This window comes from Podarcis muralis, chromosome 8, assembly GCF_964188315.1.
Source record: "Podarcis muralis chromosome 8, rPodMur119.hap1.1, whole genome shotgun sequence".
In the NCBI taxonomy this organism is placed as follows: domain Eukaryota; kingdom Metazoa; phylum Chordata; class Lepidosauria; order Squamata; family Lacertidae; genus Podarcis; species Podarcis muralis.
In genome coordinates this window covers 89,242,973-89,261,730 of record NC_135662.1, presented here as the reverse complement: position 1 = coordinate 89,261,730, position 18,758 = coordinate 89,242,973, and the positions used below count along the sequence as shown (strand labels likewise).

The 18,758-nt window shown below is 40.8% G+C and overlaps 1 protein-coding gene and 1 long non-coding RNA gene across 8 annotated transcripts in view; one reads left to right on the top strand and one right to left on the bottom strand.

Moving 5' to 3' along the window:
• Positions 1–18,758, top strand: part of RALGAPA2 (Ral GTPase activating protein catalytic subunit alpha 2) — a 184,077-nt gene that overhangs the window by 122,472 nt on the left and 42,847 nt on the right. For 5 of the 7 annotated variants that reach the window (XM_077933545.1, XM_077933546.1, XM_077933550.1 and 2 more), the window contains one exon: positions 6,815–6,942. In XM_077933545.1, the coding sequence (XP_077789671.1) occupies positions 6,815–6,942 (128 nt within the window). Of the gene's footprint in view, positions 1–6,814; positions 6,999–7,110; positions 9,484–18,758 lie in introns of those variants that run through there. The other 2 variants (XM_028738356.2, XM_077933548.1) reach the window with 2 other exon arrangements.
• LOC114601197 (uncharacterized) lies at positions 8,208–11,009 on the bottom strand. The gene is made up of 3 exons (XR_003707743.2): positions 10,743–11,009; positions 10,181–10,311; positions 8,208–8,312 (listed from the first exon to the last, which is right to left on the bottom strand). It is a non-coding gene; the product is annotated as an uncharacterized LOC114601197 (long non-coding RNA).

The window sequence follows — 18,758 nt, the reverse complement described above, 5'->3', positions numbered from 1 at the left end:
CAATAAAAACAGCCATTTTTTGACAGGAAGCTCTCATTGTACAGTTGCTCGCCTTGTTTTCCAGTGCCTTCTATCATTTTCCACAGCACAAAACATACTGCAAAACAGCCAGATGAGCCTGATTTTAACCTATTCAGCTGTTACAATTTTTGCAAAGTTTACACAGGTTTTCAGAATTTATCCAAGTAGCCCTATGGCCCTGTTCAATAAGGGTGAAATGTGCAGCTGCCTAATATGCTTTAAGATTATGGCAGACAGGCAAATCCTAGTCAGGCTTCCTGGGACGGGTCTTGCTGTTACCCTGAGGCATTGGAGCACCATAGAAAAAGAAAAATTGATACAGGTGAAGCAGCAGATGATGTATAGATGACTAAAAGCAAATGCACTCAGAATAATAAGAGCCAAGCCAGCAGCAGAAAGAAGTGTAGATGCACCTCTCATTGCATCTTAGTGACATGCAATTTTCTTGAATTTATCAATGCCTGTCCTGCCACCCAGTGAAGTCCCTTTTCCCATAAGGATAAAATAACACTTAATCACAGATCAATTCATCAGTTACTGTTATTGAAAAATGTGATTGATTTAGAAAATGTTTTTCATCCATCAGGTTCCCAGAGAGACTTTCATAGGATGAAAGTACTAAAATATAACAATTGTAAACAATAAAACATAATAAATAAAATTCAATTATTGAAGCAGATGGTTATAGAAAAATGAAAGTGTTGTCACCTGACAACAAAACGAAAATAACAGTGACTCTAAGCTTTCTTGGAGTGGTAAAGCAAAGACATCTGAAATAAAGTAGGAATGGTCAATTGATCACCCCTTTAGACACCGAAATCTTAAACCAAACCAGTTTAGGACTACAATCCTACACATGCTTACCTAATATTGAGTCCCTGTAAATTAAGTGGGAACACTTTTGGGTAGACATGCATAGGATTGCACTTTAAACTTTTTTTTTTCTTTTACTAATTGTTTTACTTAACAGTATCATTTTACTACTTTTTATTCAATTTATATACCCTTTTTCTGTACAAAGTATACTAGGCTCAATATATGAATATCAAATGCAAAATGAATGCTAAATGTACTACCATAACAGAAAGGCCATGTGTGTGTATGTCTGCTTCCTTTTTGCTAATGTGTTGTGTGTTCAAAGAAGCCATGCTGCAGAAGGAAAAATGCCAAACTGTAAAATTCGTGTTAGTTTGCCTTTTAAAATATAACTATTACAATGCAATAAAACTAATCCAGGTATTTCCAGGGCAAATGTGTCTGACCTTCTGTTCACCAGCTACTGACCCCAGAGTGAATGAAAGAGGCTTGTAGAGAGAAATGACTGTTTGGCTGCAGTCCCTGGTATTTAAATCGTGTTCCCTAATCAGATGAAAAAGCTGTCGCTTCTCTGTAAGGTTTCAGGATCCATGGTAACATTTGGCCTTTTATATACATAATGTTAGCCTTTTTGTTTGCATCTAAGGAAAGACACCTGGAGCAATGTTAACATTAACCATTTTAGTATTAATAGCTTCATTATATAAGAATCTCTCATCCAATAGCTGTTACTTCTCTTACATTGCTACAGCGTGTCTTGTGTTCATTTTTTATCCTCCTGCTTGGCAACCAGGCAATGATTTGCAAACTTTTTTGTCTTGATTAATTAACCAATATAATTATTGGGAACTGCGATGCAGTCTTTTGCTCAACAAAGCTTCTGAGAGAAAACAATAGTAAGTCTGTCAGTATGAATGCATTCCACGCATCACAGATGCATTAAGATATTCTGAACAATGAGACGAAAAGCTGCCCACAAAAGCGGACAAAGAATGCCGTGCAGACTCTACACGCTGTGCATACCGCCAGGGACACACTGAGAGTTCCCTGGGACACAGATGCCTCGTTAGATTGCAGTTCGTCATCAGAGATTAATTCTCAGCCATTTGGTACAATAATTTACTCATTCACCAGCTTTTTAAACTATATTGCTTGCTATGGAAGATATGTCTTTGCACTCTCATGGTTTGTTTAAACTTGATTGTGTTTTCTAATGGGTTATAATAGTATTTTTAAAAATTCTCAATAATTAAAATAGTGTAGAAGTTGCTATGTGGGGAATCTTAGTTTCATCATGTATTCACATAAAATGTACACAAAACTACTTAAGTGATTTTAAGATCTGAAACAGACATGAGACAGACAATCTCTATTGGAAGCAGTCCTTCTTCTGAGACCAGATGAGTTTCCTATGAGACTGGCATTCAGGAACACTCCTGTGCATTTTATTTAGATTTATATCCTGCTCCATCCCCAAAACTTTCCAAATATATTTTCATGTACCATGTATGTCAAGATGACCTAAAAACATGGCAATCAGTTTTAAAATAATATTGAAGTGGTTCTTCTCATTGTGCAGTTCTAGGTGGACACACTAGATAGGGCTAAATTTACCAATTTAGAAATTATCATACATCCTAAAACACCCTTATAAATATTCATAAATTTCCAGTTCAATCCTATGTGCAGCTGCTGCACTATAGCAGGTCATAGAATTAAAATGCAAGTCATCTTGCTCTAGGCTTGTTGGATAGCCTAGATTCATAGAATCAGAATTGTAGAGTTGAAAGGAACTTCCAGGGTCACCCAGTCCAACCCACTGCAGTGCAGAAACCTCACTTAAAGACAGGTGGCCAACCAACCTCTGCTAAAAAAAACTCCAAGGAATGAGAGTCCACCACGTTTGAACAGCTCTTATCATCAGAAAGTTCTTCCTGATGTTTAGTCAGACTCTTGTTCCTTATAATTTGATTCGGGTCCTAGCCTTCAGAGCAGGCGAAAACAAGCTTGCTCCATCTTTTATGTGACAGCTCATATCTCCTCTCTGTTCTTATCCAGCCTAAACTCAACTCCCTCAACTGTTTCTCATTAGGCTTGGTTTCCAGATCCTTAATTATCTTGGTCACCTTCCTCTGCACATGTTGCAGCTTGTCAATATCCTTCTTAAATTGTGGCACCCAGAACTGGTCACAGTACTCCAAGCGTGGTCTGTCCAAGGCACAAAAGTGTGGTGCTATGACTTCCCTTGATCAGGACACTATACTTATGTTGATGCAGCCTAGAATGGCATTAGCTTCTTTGGCTGCTGCACCACAATGTCAGCTTATCTTAGTCTTGCATTCTACTAAGACCCCATGATCCTTTTCACATGTAATACTGGCAAGCCAGGTGTCCCGCATCTTATATTTGTGCAGCTTGGTCTTCCTGCCTAAGTGTAGAACCTTACATTTGTCCCCACTGAAGTTCATGTTGTTAGTTTTGGCCCAGTTCTCCAATCTGTCTTCTGCAGCATTAGCAACTCCTCCCAGTTTGGTGTCATCTGCAAATTTGATGAGCATCACCTAAATTCCTTCATCCAAGTCATTTATAACGATGTTGGACAACAGCAGGCCCAGGACCTGTGGCACCTTTTCCCAGGATGGGGAGGAGCCATTTGTGAGCAGTCTTTGGGTTCGGTCAGTCAGCCAGCTAGAAAAACCACCTAACAGTTATCTCATCCAGCCCAGTTTTACCAGCTTCCCTGCAAGAATATCATGGGGGACTTAACCAGAAGCTTTACTGAAATCAAGATACATGCGTCCACAGCATTCCCAATCCACCAAGTTTGTAACTACAGTGGTACCTCGGGTTAAGTACTTAATTCATTCCGGAGGTCCGTTCTTAACCTGAAACTGTTCTTAACCTGAAGCACCACTTTAGCTAATGGGACCTCCTCCTGCTGCCGCGCTGCCAGAGCACGATTTCTGTTCTCATCCTGAAGCAAAGTTCTTAACCTGAGGTACTATTTCTGGGTTAGCGGAGTCTGTAACCTGAAGTGTCTGTAACCTGAAGCGTATTTAACCCGAGGTACCACTTTATATAGGGACGTGGGTGGCGCTGTGGGTTAAAGCCTCAGCGCCTAGGACTTGCCGATCGAAAGTTCGGCGGTTCGAATCCCCGCAGCGGGGTGCGCTCCCGTCGTTCGGTCCCAGCGCCTGCCAACCTAGCAGTTCGAAAGCACTCCCAGGTGCAAGTAGATAAATAGGGACCGCTTACCAGCGGGAAGGTAAACGGCGTTCCGTGTGCTGCGCTGGCTTGCCAGATGCAGCTTGTCACGCTAGCCACGTGACCCGGAAGTGTCTGCGGACAGCGCTGGCTCCCGGCCTGTAGAGTGAGATGAGCGCACAACCCTAGAGTCTGTCAAGACTGGCCCGTACGGGCAGGGGTACCTTTACCTTTACCTTTACCTTACCACTGTATATAAAAAAAAGAAATAAAAAGAAGTGAGATTTGTCTGTCAAGACTTGTTTTTGAGAAACCCATGCTAGGTCTCAGTAATCACAGTATCCTTTTCTAAATGCTCACAGACCAACTGCTTAATTATTTGTTCTAGAACCTTTCCAGGTATCAACATCAAGCTGACCGGTCAGTAGTTACCTCGGTTATCTCCCCCCCCCGCCCCCCGTTTTTGATGATGTGAAAACATTTGACCACTCTCCAGTTCGCCAGCATCTCACCTGTCCTCCAAAAATTCTTAAAGATTATAGACAGAGGCTCTGAGATACACCCGCAAGCTCCTTTAGTAGCTTTAGGTGCAGCTCATCAGATCCTGGAGATTTGAATTCATGTAAAGTAGCTAGATGTTCCCTTACCACCTCTTTTCCTGTCTTGGACTACAGCTCCTTCCTTGCATCATTTATTCTGTTATCACCAGTAATGACTAGTTTCAGCTCTGATTCAAATACCTTACAATACCTTTAAGACAACATCAAAATACCCCTTCATTCCTCGAGTATTAAAAAGAAAATCATACTACTTCCTTAGTCAATACAATAGTCATTCTTGGAAACCCTCTCCAGGACCCTCAGAAAAAAGACAGATTCAAAAAGCCCACATGAGCAGTTGTCCAATGCCAACATGCCAGTAAATGTGACATGGCATACCACCCATACTGTATTTAAAGTAGTTATTTTTAAAATCAGACAGTATTAATCTAGTGGCTGTATTCTCCCAAATCCATGTCTATTCTAGATCCATGTCTAGCCCAGATCTCCCTGCCCCTTCTTCATGAAATTATTAAGCTTATCTGACTCAATTTCCAGTAATGGTTGTATTTTAGAAGTCCAGCCTTTGGATTTGGATTTTGGTTTTGCCTTGTTTTCTTAACAATGCTAATAAGGTAAAGGGTAAAGGGACCCCTGGCAGTTAAGTCCAGTCGCGAACGACTCTGGGGTTGCGGCACTCAACTCGCTTTACAGGCTGAGGGAGCTGGCGTTTGTCCGCTGACACTTTTTCCGGGTCATGTGGCCAGCATGACTAAGCCACTTCTGGCGCAATGGAACACTGACACCAGCGCAGCGCACAGAAACGCCGTTTACCTTCCCGCCAGAGCAGTACCTATTAATCTACTTGCACTTTTTGGCGTGCTTTCAAAATTTGTGGAAATGTCATTCGTAACCGGAAGTATCACTGTACATGCCTGCCCTATTAAGTTCTATTTAGGATAAATGGGTCTTCTTGGAATAAAATATAATAGAATAAACAAGTCTTCAAACTATAATATCAGTTGCTGCAAACATTTCTTTAGAAAGTTATTCAATTATAAGGCAACTGAAAAGCTAGTCAGGCTTTTCTTTTAAAAATGTGTTCCAAAGCTAAGTGATAGCTTGCTATTGGCATGATAGAACTAACTCTTTGAAAGAATTCTTGTTAGTACTTCATTTCATGAACATTAATAATAATAATAATAATAATAATTTTTATTTATACCCCGTCCTCCCCAGCCAAGACCGGGCTCAGGGCAGCTAACAAGCAATAATAAAAACAACTTGAACGAATACAACTTAAAAACAAAATTAAAATACAACATTAAAATATTGAAACATTAAAATATTAAAATGTAGCCTCATCGCAGGAGGAGAAAGGAAAAGAAAAAAGAAAGAGGGGGAGGGAATCAACTGACTCCAAGCCACAGGCTAGGCGGAACAACTTTGTCTTACAGGCCCTTCGGAAAGAAATCAGATCCCGCAGGGCCCTGGTCTCATGAGGCAGAGCGTTCCACCAGGCCGGAGCCAGTGCTGAAAAGGCCCTGGCTCTGGTTGAAGCCAATCTAACTTCCTTAGGGCCTGGGACCACTAGGGTGTTGTTATTTATGGACCTTGGGGCTCTCCGTGGGGCATACCAGGAGAGGCAGTCCCGTAGGTACAACAGAATACATATCAAACAAAAATATGAAAAAAGCCTTACACATGAAATGAGTCTGAAAGCATTCTTCCATTATTTATACTTTACACCAATGCACTTTTCAAGAGCATTTGTTGTACATGACGTTTCATTTTATATCAAAGTGTAAGTGTGGCCAGTTGCAGTCCTTGGTTTGACACTAGTTGTTTTGGAGATACCACAAATAGACAGCTTAGACTGAGTAGTTATTGGGAGTGAGCTATTGGACATTTTTTAAACTGTTTTAAACTTCTGGTGTGTATGTGCATGTGTGTACACATACATTTATCTGTATTCAAGTTGAGGAAACATCCAAACCCAGACACTTGTACCCAAAAGATAATACATAAACATTTTAATTGAATACTTTACACATTTGCTGATAAAAACTACTATGTCACATTGTCTCCAGGGTTAGTCTTACTCAGATCCATTGAAATTAATGGAAACGACTAACTTAAATTCATTAATTTCAGTAATTCTACTCTGACTTCCCTTAGCCTTCCATCCAGTGATAGATACTGATTTAATGATACAATGCATTTTGTTTTGGCAGGTGCCATTTTTTGGTCCTTTGTTTGATGGGGCAATTGTGACTGCAAAACTGCTACCAAATCTTATCCGGGCCTCGTGCATCAATGCCAGCAGAGCTGTGAAGTCCCTTAAAACTCTGTATCAGAGCTTGTATCCTTTTCTTGGTTTCTAGTTCAGGACTGGGAATTACATCTGTTCACTTTGAGGTAAGTTTTCTACAAGAATATTTGGTTTTGTGAAAGACTCTGCTGAAACCATTAAGTCTTTATCATCAATAGCTACTTGCCATGGTGAGCATCCTCTGAATATCACTTGCAGGGAATCTGCATAGCACTCTGAATATTACTTGGGGAGAGGGCTGTCGCTTCCCCATAGCATCTGGTTGACTATTGTGAATACAGGAGGCTAGAAGAGGTGAGCCTTTGACACGATACAACAGGATTTTTCTTACGTTTAGCAAAAGCAACATTTTTAGAATTATTCATGTTTGATTTTTGAACTAATCTGATGAATAAAGAATGTAAAGATGCATTTCACTTTGCAACATTTCCAGTATCAGCCCCTTTGGAGAGCAGAGCCTCCTTCCGGAAACTTGGCAGGGCAGTAGCAAGGGCAGGCTGTGGGGGTGCAATGCAGGGCACCGCCAACCTCACTGCCACCCCAACCCTTTCCAGTCAGGAGAGCAGCTTCTGCATCTTTCCTTCTATATTGGGAATGCAGCCTGGATATTGGCATTTGTATATTAGAGAGAGAGAACTTTCAGAATTCTCAGAATATCAATGCAGATTTCATTTTATGGTAGAGACTATTTTGCTAAAAGTGACCAGAATAATTTCAATCGCTGTGGTTGGTAGAATTGTAACTGAGCCAATTTAAGCCTTTGATCTTCCAAGCCCACAAAAGATACCGTATAATCACTAAATTGGCAATAAAATATTTTTTTCCGTTTTACCATATGTCTGTTTCAGCAGCGATATCGTAAAAGTCCATTTTTGTAAGGTCACGAATTTAAGCCGCACTTTAACTTTTTACAGTCGGAATTTGGGGGGGGGAAATTGCTGCTTATATTTGGGCCAATACAGTATATATCATTTGGCGAGGCACACTGATTTTAGAAGCTTTCTTCTTAGCCTGCTTGACTCACCTAGGCCTGTTTACAAAATAGCTAAAATAGACCTGCACAACATGCAGCCTGTTGCACAGCCCCTAAGTCACGTATTGTGGCCTGAAGGATGCTTGATAACCTGTCTGTTTTTGCAGTCCCAGCTAGGCAGCAAAACCAGGTGATTATCAACCTCCTAATAACCTGTCGTACATGGCTGGTGAGCTAGGTTTAGATCACAAATTTCTAATGTCCAGTTGAATTTGAAGTCCTCCTTGACAATATTTGTACTTGAACTATCTATGGCCGCTGGCTACTGCTTGGGTGATTTTCTGTTATTGCAGCCTGGAGATATAGACAAAGTTCATGGACTACTGCAGCAGTCTTCTGGATTCTTGCCCATCGTGGATGGTGGCAGCTTGAAAGAGAGAGCGGGGAGGGGAGAATCAAGCAATGCCATCAGATCCATTAGAAATTACTCATTGAAGGAGAGAATGGGCTTCTAATGTTCTCAGAAGGCTGTGGACAGGACTATCTTGAAGTTTCCTTTACTTGAACTGTCTGATCTGGGCAGTTATCAGTCTGCACCTAGCTAAACAAGGTATCTGAAGAGGGCTGGGGGTGGCTGTTCAGCTCCAGTTATTCCTAGATGAAACTGACATGGGTGCCACATAATCAGTCTGGTACAGGTATAGGTAGGGATGCAGGTGGCACGGTGGCCTAAACGGAAGGTCAGCGGCTCGAATCCCTGTAACGGGGTGAGCTTCCATTGCTCTGTCCCAGCTCCTGCCAACCTACCAGTTCAAACGTATACCAGCACAAGTAGATAAACAGGTATCGCTGCAGCAGGAAGGTAAACGGCATTTCTGTGTGCTCTGGCTTCCGTCACGATGTTCCGTTACGCCAGAAGTGGTTTAGCCATGCTGGCCACATGACCCGGAAAGCTGTCTGTGGACTAACAGTGGCTCCCTCAGCCTTAAAGCGAGATGAGTGCCGCAACCTCATAGTCGCCTTTGACTGGACTTAACCATCCAGGGCTCCTTTAACGTTGTTGTGTTTTTTTTACCTAGGTAGAGAATAGATTTTGCTTGGTTGTTTTAGTGGGAGTAGAGGACTTTTAACATGTCAGCAGTGCACTGTGCAACGCTAAAACCGCCTCTCGCTTTCCATGCATCATTGTTGCGGCGCCCCCTACAGTGCCTTCTCAACTCAGTGCCCATTGTGGGTGAACCGGGTGTGCTCCCCTAAATCTGCTTGTTAGCCGGCAGTATTTTAAGGTTTATTTTAATTTATTCATTCAAGTTTCTGAAAGCCTTGGGGTTCCCTCCTCAATCATACTGATTTCTTCCTCTTATTTCTCAGTGTCCCCATTTTAACTACAATCCTGTTTACACTCACCACCTGAGTTTGGTTTTTTGAATATGTGATAGGTGAAAGTATTATAAATAACAAAGGGAGAAGCAGTAATTGTATTTAAAATGGCACTGGAATATTATTTTGTTCATTATGAAAGAAAACATTACATGGACCAGTTGGTTTCCTTGAGCATTTCCAATTCTTCCATACTTGAAATAAATAGATGAGCTTGAGACACCTTTGTATGCCTAGATTCTTATTGATTGAGAGATTCTGAAAATGAATTATACAATGCATTGTTGAGCTACATTTTATGTTTTTTGTTATTGATGCCTCAGGGTCTCTTTTGAGAAAAAAGCATCCAATAATATGGTGCCACTTGTGGAGCTGCTTTTGCTTTGCTAACATAAGAGAAGCGGAGGCAGTTTTCACTGAGTCCCCCTACACCACCTGAAAAAATGTTGCAGAGTCTTGAGGAGAGTCTTGAGGGACTCTCCACAGCAACATGGAAGGTGGCATGGAATTAGAGCTGTAGGGGAAAGAGAAAACTGGTGAAAATGGCCTCCCCTTCTCTTCTGTTTCCAGATGTTTCCACTGGATCAAAAACTGTTCCATAACCAGAACATCAGCATTGGATTTCACCCTTATACTTTCATATAATTTTGTCTTGAATATATATATTAAAAAATGCAGTCACTTTTTCCCATTCAGTTTATGGGACATGGCATTTTTCCCTTCCAAGATTATCAGTTCTGCCGTCATTGGGGGCGTATAATTTGCCTTCTGTAGTTTTCAGTCAGTTGTTGTCAGAAACTATGCATGTTGGAAATAAAATATGACTCAGAATTGTTCGTAACAATCTCACCAATCTCTGCAGTGTCCTGATGAACATTATAGTGGGTCTAATTGGTGGCATAAAGGAATACTGACCTTCATTTTGAAGTGCAGTTTCCCTGCTGGAGTAGATCAATAGCTGAGCTGTCTGTCACTGCTGCTCGCCTTCCGTTCTCACAGCGAGAACATTCTCCAGGCAGCAATCAATAGCTGTAATCTGTTCCAGCCTGTAATGACATGTGAAGCTTTTACGGTGGTATTAACATTGGATTTTTCTGTGTATGTCCTGTAGATTTGCCAAGGATTATTACATTTCATAGAAGGCCTTGGTATACCTCTGCAATAGGTAGGAAATTAAATCCTCTGTAAATTATCTGCACTTGTTTTAGGTACTGTTCCGGTTTAGACCTTGAAATCTCAGATGAACTTCTAAGTCAGGTTTAAAACATTCACTCTTATGTGTTTGCTTCTCATAATCTTTACTGTGAATTTTAAAAATCACTTTTAATGGTGCTGACCCTCCCGCAATAATTAGCAGCCCCCTCATTTAAAGAGAACTGATGAACAAAAAAATATGGAGGAAAGCCACCCAATAGGTTCAACTGTATTAGTAGACTCTTAGAAGTGCTGTTTTGTTCATGTATATATATATACATACCTTGTGATCTATGAAAGAAACTTCAGTTTCATACAAGTAATTCTCCTGCCATATCAATCTCTTTTCTTGAAACTCCTTTGCAATCCAGACGCCCTTTGTGCTGGACTTGGGGTGGAAAGAGTGTGTTGATTGGGCAGAGGTATCCTCCATCTGCAGTGTTGAATGTGCAGGTGGGTGGAGTGCTTCTTTGGGGTACCTGCTAGCAGAAGCCCACCCAAAGCCCTGAAACAGGCAGAGGCAGATTGAGGGAAGCGCAACAGGTTTGGTTGCACTGGGCATGGAGCCTCAGGAGGCACCCCAACTGTGATGCAGAATGAAAGGTGGGGGGCACCAAATTTTGGCATTGCGCAGGACTTCAAGGTCTACAACTGAAACAGGGCAGGGAGGGGCTGAGCCAGCTATGATCCTGCAAAGCAAGAGTAAAGCAATATATGATTAAGCGTAAGATATTTATTTCATGAATTGCTGCAGATTGCCTCCTGATCTGGACTGGGAAGGTGACATGGGAATTAGAGGGCTTTAACCCTTTTCTTCCAGTGTAATCCAGACCTGGATTGTGGCTTCACACCTGCAATCTGCATTAGGAAAAGTATCGGGAACATTTTTCCCTTCCAAAATGCAAATGCCAGAGTGGGTGGATCCAGATTGGGACTACAATGGGAGGCAAAGGATTAAAGCAGAGATGGGGAACCTCAAGCCCCAGAGGTGAAATGCAGCCCTCCAAGCCTCTCTGTCAGACCTTTGGCCCCAGCCCCTCCCCAGCCACACCTGTTACTGGCCCTGCTCTGCATCCTCTTTTGAGAGTTTTTGCCTAGCTGGAATGTGTCCTTGAACTCTGATCATGCCTCTTGCTTGCCTGAATGGAGACTAGGGAGGCAGAACATGCTGAGCTGATCCAGCAAATCCGGCAAGCTTCTGAATTTGTTCTCAGAGCTTTTGGATACCCTGATGTTCTGCATGGTCAGTTCTGTCTCCAGTGAACTCCAGTTCTTATTCTGGCCACTACAATTCTACTGGCCTATGCTGGGGTCACACAACTGTAAAGTTCCACCAGCATACTTATCCAAACAGAGCAAGTGAGGTTTCAAGCTGATGGGTTGTCAAACTGAGGGTAGTCCTCTAAGTTAGAGAAGAAAATCTTCATAGATGCTAGCCAGTCTTCAAGTGGTCCAGGGCACATGGTTTCTAGACAAGTCTGAACTATCAAACCAAATTAGCAGAATAAAATATCTGTTCCTTTTATTTAAATATGTACATTAATCTAACATAATACTGAGATAAAACCACAAATGTTTATTTTACAAGGAGAAAATATTTGCAGATATTTTGCTAGGAAGCTTAATTATGAATAAATAGTAATTAGCCCTTTTCTATTCAATAATTTCTTCAGTTCCTTCTCTTCAACTTTCTAGGTGCCCTGGCACTTACAATCCTCACCAAACTATGGTTATCATTGAGCTGTCTCTCCTTCCATTTAGATTACCAGAGAGAATGTTCCAGCATAAGAGATACCCTCCTGTTGAGAGCATATTAATTAGGGTTTTGCTAGCTGTTCTCCTTTTCTGACTTTTTAAATCAAAACGTATTTCTACAAAAAAACTCTAAACTGAGTAAATGTTCACCGTTTTCTGTCATCTGCTGCTGTTTCAATGCCATTTTGTTTCATTTTTAGGCTGTCTTCTTTTTAGGTATAGTTTCACTTACTATTCTACTCTTGTCAATAATCACACGCTAAACAGGATGTAGTCAGGACACTTAGTATGCAGCTGATTTGGCTATGTGATTACATCATTATAGCAAAATAAGCTAATTCATAATGTGGGAATTTCCTGAATTAATGAAAAATCCCCAAGGTGAAATATATTTTTCAGTGTGAGAAATATTTGTGAAAGTGCTCTACTGCAGCTCAGCTGAAACACATATACAGTAGCCCAAACCTGCACCAGTACTTGTTAATGTAAGAGTTATTATAAGAACAATTAAATGTGAGTTTTCAAAGCTTAAGTGAAGAAACAAACTTTAAAAAACAACAATAGTTTTGTGTTCTTTGCTAATATACTTACTGCATATTTCCTTATACTTCATAGTGTCCACGTTTATTTTCATTCTGGTTCAAAAGTGACCACCCACTGACCAATTTACTGTTCAATTAAAGTATCAAATGAGAAAATGAGTGCACAGTTTGAGAAATATTGTTTGGGTTGAGCGTATAATTTTTCCATACTAAACTAGCATCAGCTTGTGTTGAAATGAGGTTGCTTGTATAGTATGCATTCTTAATACTGTATTCTTTATAGCAGCAATCTTATTTTGCCTTCTTGGGAGTAAAGGCAATGTAGATTTCTCAGGTTTTATAATAATGAAGTTTTTCATTCCTTCAAAACATTGAGTTTCAGTGAAAGCATAGTAAACATAATAAAAAGCATACAAGGATCTTGTCAGGTAAAATGTCTTCACATTTTGTCAAAAACCAAAGTCCAGATTATGCATGTTTAAGATAGAATGAAATTCATGTAAAATGTTTGACTTTTTAACCCTTTTCAGCATATATGGCATTGTTGATGCTACTGCTAAATGACTAATCATTCTAATCCTGTTGTGTTAAAATGCAGTCAATTGTGAAAAATTGCAATGCATTTAAGACATTATTTACTTCTCTATGCATTAGTCCTTTCATTGCCATGTTATGAGTTTTGTTTGCTTTTTGCATTAAAATGTTTACTTGATCTAGCCTGAGTAATTATAACTGTGATGTTGAAACAAGCAAGACATGCATCTGCTTCAATCTAAGCCTTGGCTAAGGCTTTACTGACTCAGGAATGTACCATTTTATTTTATTTTATTTTATTTGGAAAATGAAAGAAGTTAAGGTTAATATGCTTTCAGTAGGATGACAGGAACAAATTCTGAGCTTCTTGAACAATATTTATCAGTTTCTTAGTTGTGTGAACTAATGCTTAACTCAGATTCAGTATTTATGATTTCAGGAAGAACAATCCCAAATGTTGGGCTGCATGAACTGCATAAAATAAAGTGTTTTTTAATGTCCCCCAGCCCACTCCTTTGAGGCTTGCGCTGGGGTTTAGCTCACACATTCTCATTAACATTCTAGCTCTGTATTGCCATTGCTTCTTCGAGCTTACCAGCTGTTCCTGCTGCTAGTTACAATGTCTGATGTGTTCAGATCACTGGGTTCCTGTACTCACCACAGAGAAGAGACAGTCTTTCCATTGGGGATATCCACGTGTCTGCCTGTCAGCAATGGCACCGAATAAAGTAATAGGTCCTCGCATGGCATATGGTGTCTGGGTTCATACAAGATGCAAAACTATTCTGCCGCTAATGCACAATGACTCATAGCATTGCTAATTTTTCTAACAAAAGCGCACTTCCACACCCACACTTTTAACCCCTCAGGCTAAAAAGCTTCTGCTTTAATCACAAATCTTTGCAAATGTAAAGAGTGAACTTCTTGGCCAAATGTGAAAGATTTGACTGTACATCTGATTAAGTGAAAAGTGAAAAATTTACTCAAAAGGAAAGTGTAATTTAAAAAAAAAATCTAAATCACACAGTTATATTAGAGATTTACATATAGTTGACTAGCATTGTTCCATTGTGAGTAGCAGAAGTGGATTTATGTCATTATAATACTTTGGAAACCACTTTCCCACAAACTATCTTTAATAAGAGTGAGTTTTGACAAATGAAGTTTTCAGCTGGGTATGTGTGCTTATACCCGACCACCTTTTTAAATGGGCAGTCTTTACTGCAACAGCACAAACTCTTGGTGTCACTGCGGCTAACAAGACATCCAGACCATGGGGAGGAAGTCATAGAGGCGTAATCGTCCACTTGCCAGGAAAGCAGGTCCACCCCACATATACAGACTTGGCAAGTGCCTGGGATGCCAAAATTCCAGAAGTGCCTCAGCTATGTAAATGCATTGAGGAGGGAAAAGTTGCTGCCTGTTCTTTTGAAGGAGATAATGTAGAGCTATATTATCAGTCTTGCTCATACTAGAACCATTGAAATTAATGGGCATGCTTATGTTAGGCTTGTTTGTTTTAATGAGTGTACTCTGAGTTTTAAAAAATTGAATACCACCCCTTGACTTTACATGAATGGTAAGAAGTTGTGCAAATACGTCACTTTTCCCCCAGAGGTTGGGATGGACTATTTATTCTTAATTATGTTTTGCGTTGCCTGTTGTTCTTTGTTTTACCATGCTTGACATATTACAATGATTATTCAACCCATCTTATAGGTATCTCTAATTGTGATTGATGTGTAATCATTCATTTTATTGAGCTCATTAAGGACTGCAAACCTCTGTACAACTTACAGTAATTAGAACCCAGATAGCCATTCCATCTGTTCCACAAGCACTGTTTAATTAATGAACTCTTAATGTGTTCTTTGCCCTATAAAAGACATGTAGTAATTTTCCAATTGTTGAATAGGACTTCAATGCCAACAATTTGTACAAGTTTAAAACAATTTTTTGGTATTAGTATTCTTTCTCACCTCCTGCTTCCCCTTCCATACACAAAGCAATGTTGTTGAAGCAAAGAACATCGCATATTCACTGTAGTTCTAATGTGGATCTGCCAGTTACACCATGTACATTTTTTAAAAAATACAGTGCTGTGTCAATACCTGAGAGAACTGTCAATACTGATAAAGGAGACTTGACAACATCACTAAAATTTAAAATATTTCCTTATCCAGGTATTCTTCTAGTATGAGATTATTGTCAGAAGGTAGCTCTGGTTCCTACTAGGATTGGAGAATTGGTTATTTTCAAATCTACATTATTAGTATTTCCCCCCTGTATATACAGTACAATCAAATCTTATGCAAGGGTTCAGTTCCAAGGGTTCTGCATATACACAAAGAATTGTGTATACCAAAAATCGGGGGGGGGGGGGGAGAGAGAGTATCCTCAGTCCTCCCAGAACCACGGCCCCAAGCAGGCTTTCCCCCACCAAGCAAGTGTTTTTCATCTCAAGACATTTCTAGGGCAGCGATTGTGCATGACTTTCCTATGAAGAAAGTTTCTTCCCTGCCCAAAAATAACCAAATAGAAGAATTGCCAATTCAGCATAACAGTCAAAAATAAATAATTTTCCGTATCAATTCAATTCCATTGAGATTAGATTGTATATGTCACTCACCCATAAACACTTGCATTCAAAGCAACCCACAATACGAGGGAGGAAAAAAACAGAAAACATAGCAAATTAATAAACATACAAATTGTGTCAGTATAGCAGTACAAAATTTCAGTATGACAGTATAATAAAAGATAAAAATGAAAATTAATGTATAAAAACAGCAATAACAAATTTTAACAATGCCCCAAATATAAATACAGATATGTTGTGATTATGGCCATCACAAATTTACACAGGAGTTTAAAAATTAACTGTTTATGCATAGAAGCTTGGCCAGCCTTCTACAACATGGTGCCCTCCAGCCGTTGTTGGGCTCCACCAGAGAAGGTGAAGTTAGGATGGATCCTAAGACCCCTCAACTTGGTCATGTAACCTGGCATAAATGAAGCCAGCAAGAAGGGTAGTGTAACTCAAACAAACACTATTTTAAAGGATTGTTTTCCCTCTGCTGGACTTGGGATGACTCCGTCAGCAGTCACCTGATATTTAGCCTTTGGCCCAGTTGGGGCATATTGACATAGTCTGTCATGCGCCTGCCTTGATCTCCTCCCTTGTGACTGTCCCCGAAAAGTGTGGAGGGTGGCAACAAGAGAACATGCCTTTTCTGTGGTGGCTCCATGATTGTGGAACGCTCTTCCCAGAGAGACTCGCCTGGCACCATCATTACATGTCTTTAGGTACCAGGCAAAAACATTCCTCTTTACCTAGGCCTATGGCTCTTAAATAATCTATGGCCTGTGATATTTTGACAACGGGTACACAAGAACAGCAGCAGCCTCACTGCTAAACAGAGTTTGGCTCTGTTGGTAACTTGATGCTGGCTAAATTTACACCAGCATGCTTTACTCTGGCTTCAATCATAGGATTGCTTCCCCAATGTACTTTCTAGTCCTGTTGTTGAATCTGTATTTGAACAATGGGGTTAATTGAACATAGAATTTTCATTTTGAGAAGTTTTCCTTTTTTAGATATAGCTCTTTGAAACTATTGGTGTTTGATATGTGGTTTTAAATGAAGACTTTAGCCCAGTCTTCTTCAGCATTTTAAGACCCACAACACACTTTTATAATGTACTTTCCTGGCAGTAATACCAGGGGTATAGCGTGGGGGGTGCCAGAGGGGCCGTGGGCTTTCGAGGGGGCGCAAAGCAGGTGCCCCCATGCAAGTGCTCCCCATTGCGGCCCCACCACTGCTCCTCTCACAGGCGTCGGATAACAAGAGAGAGAGAAGCAGAAAGGGAAACGCTGAGAGAGAAAGGAACTGCTTCCATGGGGAAGGTTATTCGGAGGGAGAAGGGCAGCGAGAGCCTCTCCAGCGCAGGCGAAAGAGCAACCTCCTCCCGCGTTCGGGAGGGGAAAGAGGCAGGGAAATCAGGGTTATGCAGATGTCAGGTAGAATCATCCCTCATGGATGTGGCACATTGCAAGGCTTCTTCCTTGCTGCAATGATCATTTGTCCCCTATGTGTATGTGTTTTGCTTCGTGCCAGCACAGCACTCCTCTCCCAGGCATCGGAAGGCAGGCTCCTTCACCTTCTCGCTGCATCTTGGATCCTGAAAATAGCAGCGCAGCCCAAGCCTGCCATTTGTCCGCAAGAGGCAAACCATTCTGTGATTCAATGGGCTGCCGCTCCTCCCCCCATAAAAAGTAAAAATCTAACCCTGCTTTGGATCCAGAGTCCACACCATCACCACCTACTGTCTCCATGCCTCCTTACCAGCATTCCTCACCACACTTTTGTCTCTGTCGAGCATTGATGCGCTTTCCCACCAATAAGATCTTAAATGTAATAATTATATAATAATTTTTAAATTTATATCCTGCCCATCTGGCTGGGTTTGTAGGGTTGGGTGCATCCAGCACCTATGATATAGAAGTGCTAATTAGCATTGATAACATTAAAGGGTAAAGGGACCCGACCGATAGGTCCAGTCGTGACCGACTCTGGGGTTGCAGCGCTCATCTCACTTTATTAGCCGAGGGAGCCGGCGTACAGCTTCCGGGTCATGTGGCCAGCATGACTAAGCCGCTTCTGGTGAACCAGAACAGCACACGGAAACGCCGTTTACCTTCCTGCCAGAGCGGTACCTATTTATCTACTTGCACTTTGTGCTTTCAAACTGCTAGGTTGGCAGGAGCAGGGACCGAGTAACGGGAGCTCACCCCGTCGCAGGGATTCAAACCACCGGCCTTTCAATTGGCAAGCCCTAGGCTCAGTAGTTTAGACCATAGCGCCCCCCGCGTCCCATGATAACATTAGGCACGCATAAAACAAGAGAGGAAAGCTTTCTTCTGACCCCTTGATTCCTTGAATTGGGGGCCCTGCATAAGAAACAGTGCAGCTTCAAACATTATATATAACCAGCAACTATTTTGGTGTATAACCAGCAACTATTTTTTTATTATGAAAACTGAAATTTCTGACACTGTATTTTTAGTTTAAAATGATTGCCAATTTGTTTGAGTAGTTGAAAGACTGCAGCACCAGATCTCTGCATGGCGTTTATTTTATTGTTGGCAAAGATGTCCTTGTGCTGTGCATTCTCATTTGTGTTGGAAATGGAATTCAGTTCAGTTCATGAATAGATTGTCAAAAAGATTAAAGTGTATGCTGTGCCATTTTTTTACAGAAGAGTGCCTTTGATGTGCTAATGTTCATTTTCACTCCTTTCATTCAAAAGTGCTGGTCATTGTTTTGCTCTGAAGATTGTCTGCTTCATATATGCACATTCTACTAGCTCTGTAGTCAAATCTTGTTTCAGCTTGAAGGAATATAAACAAGTGGTCATAGTTAATCTTGAAATATGGTGGCATCAAATAATCGTCAAACCAAGAAGCTG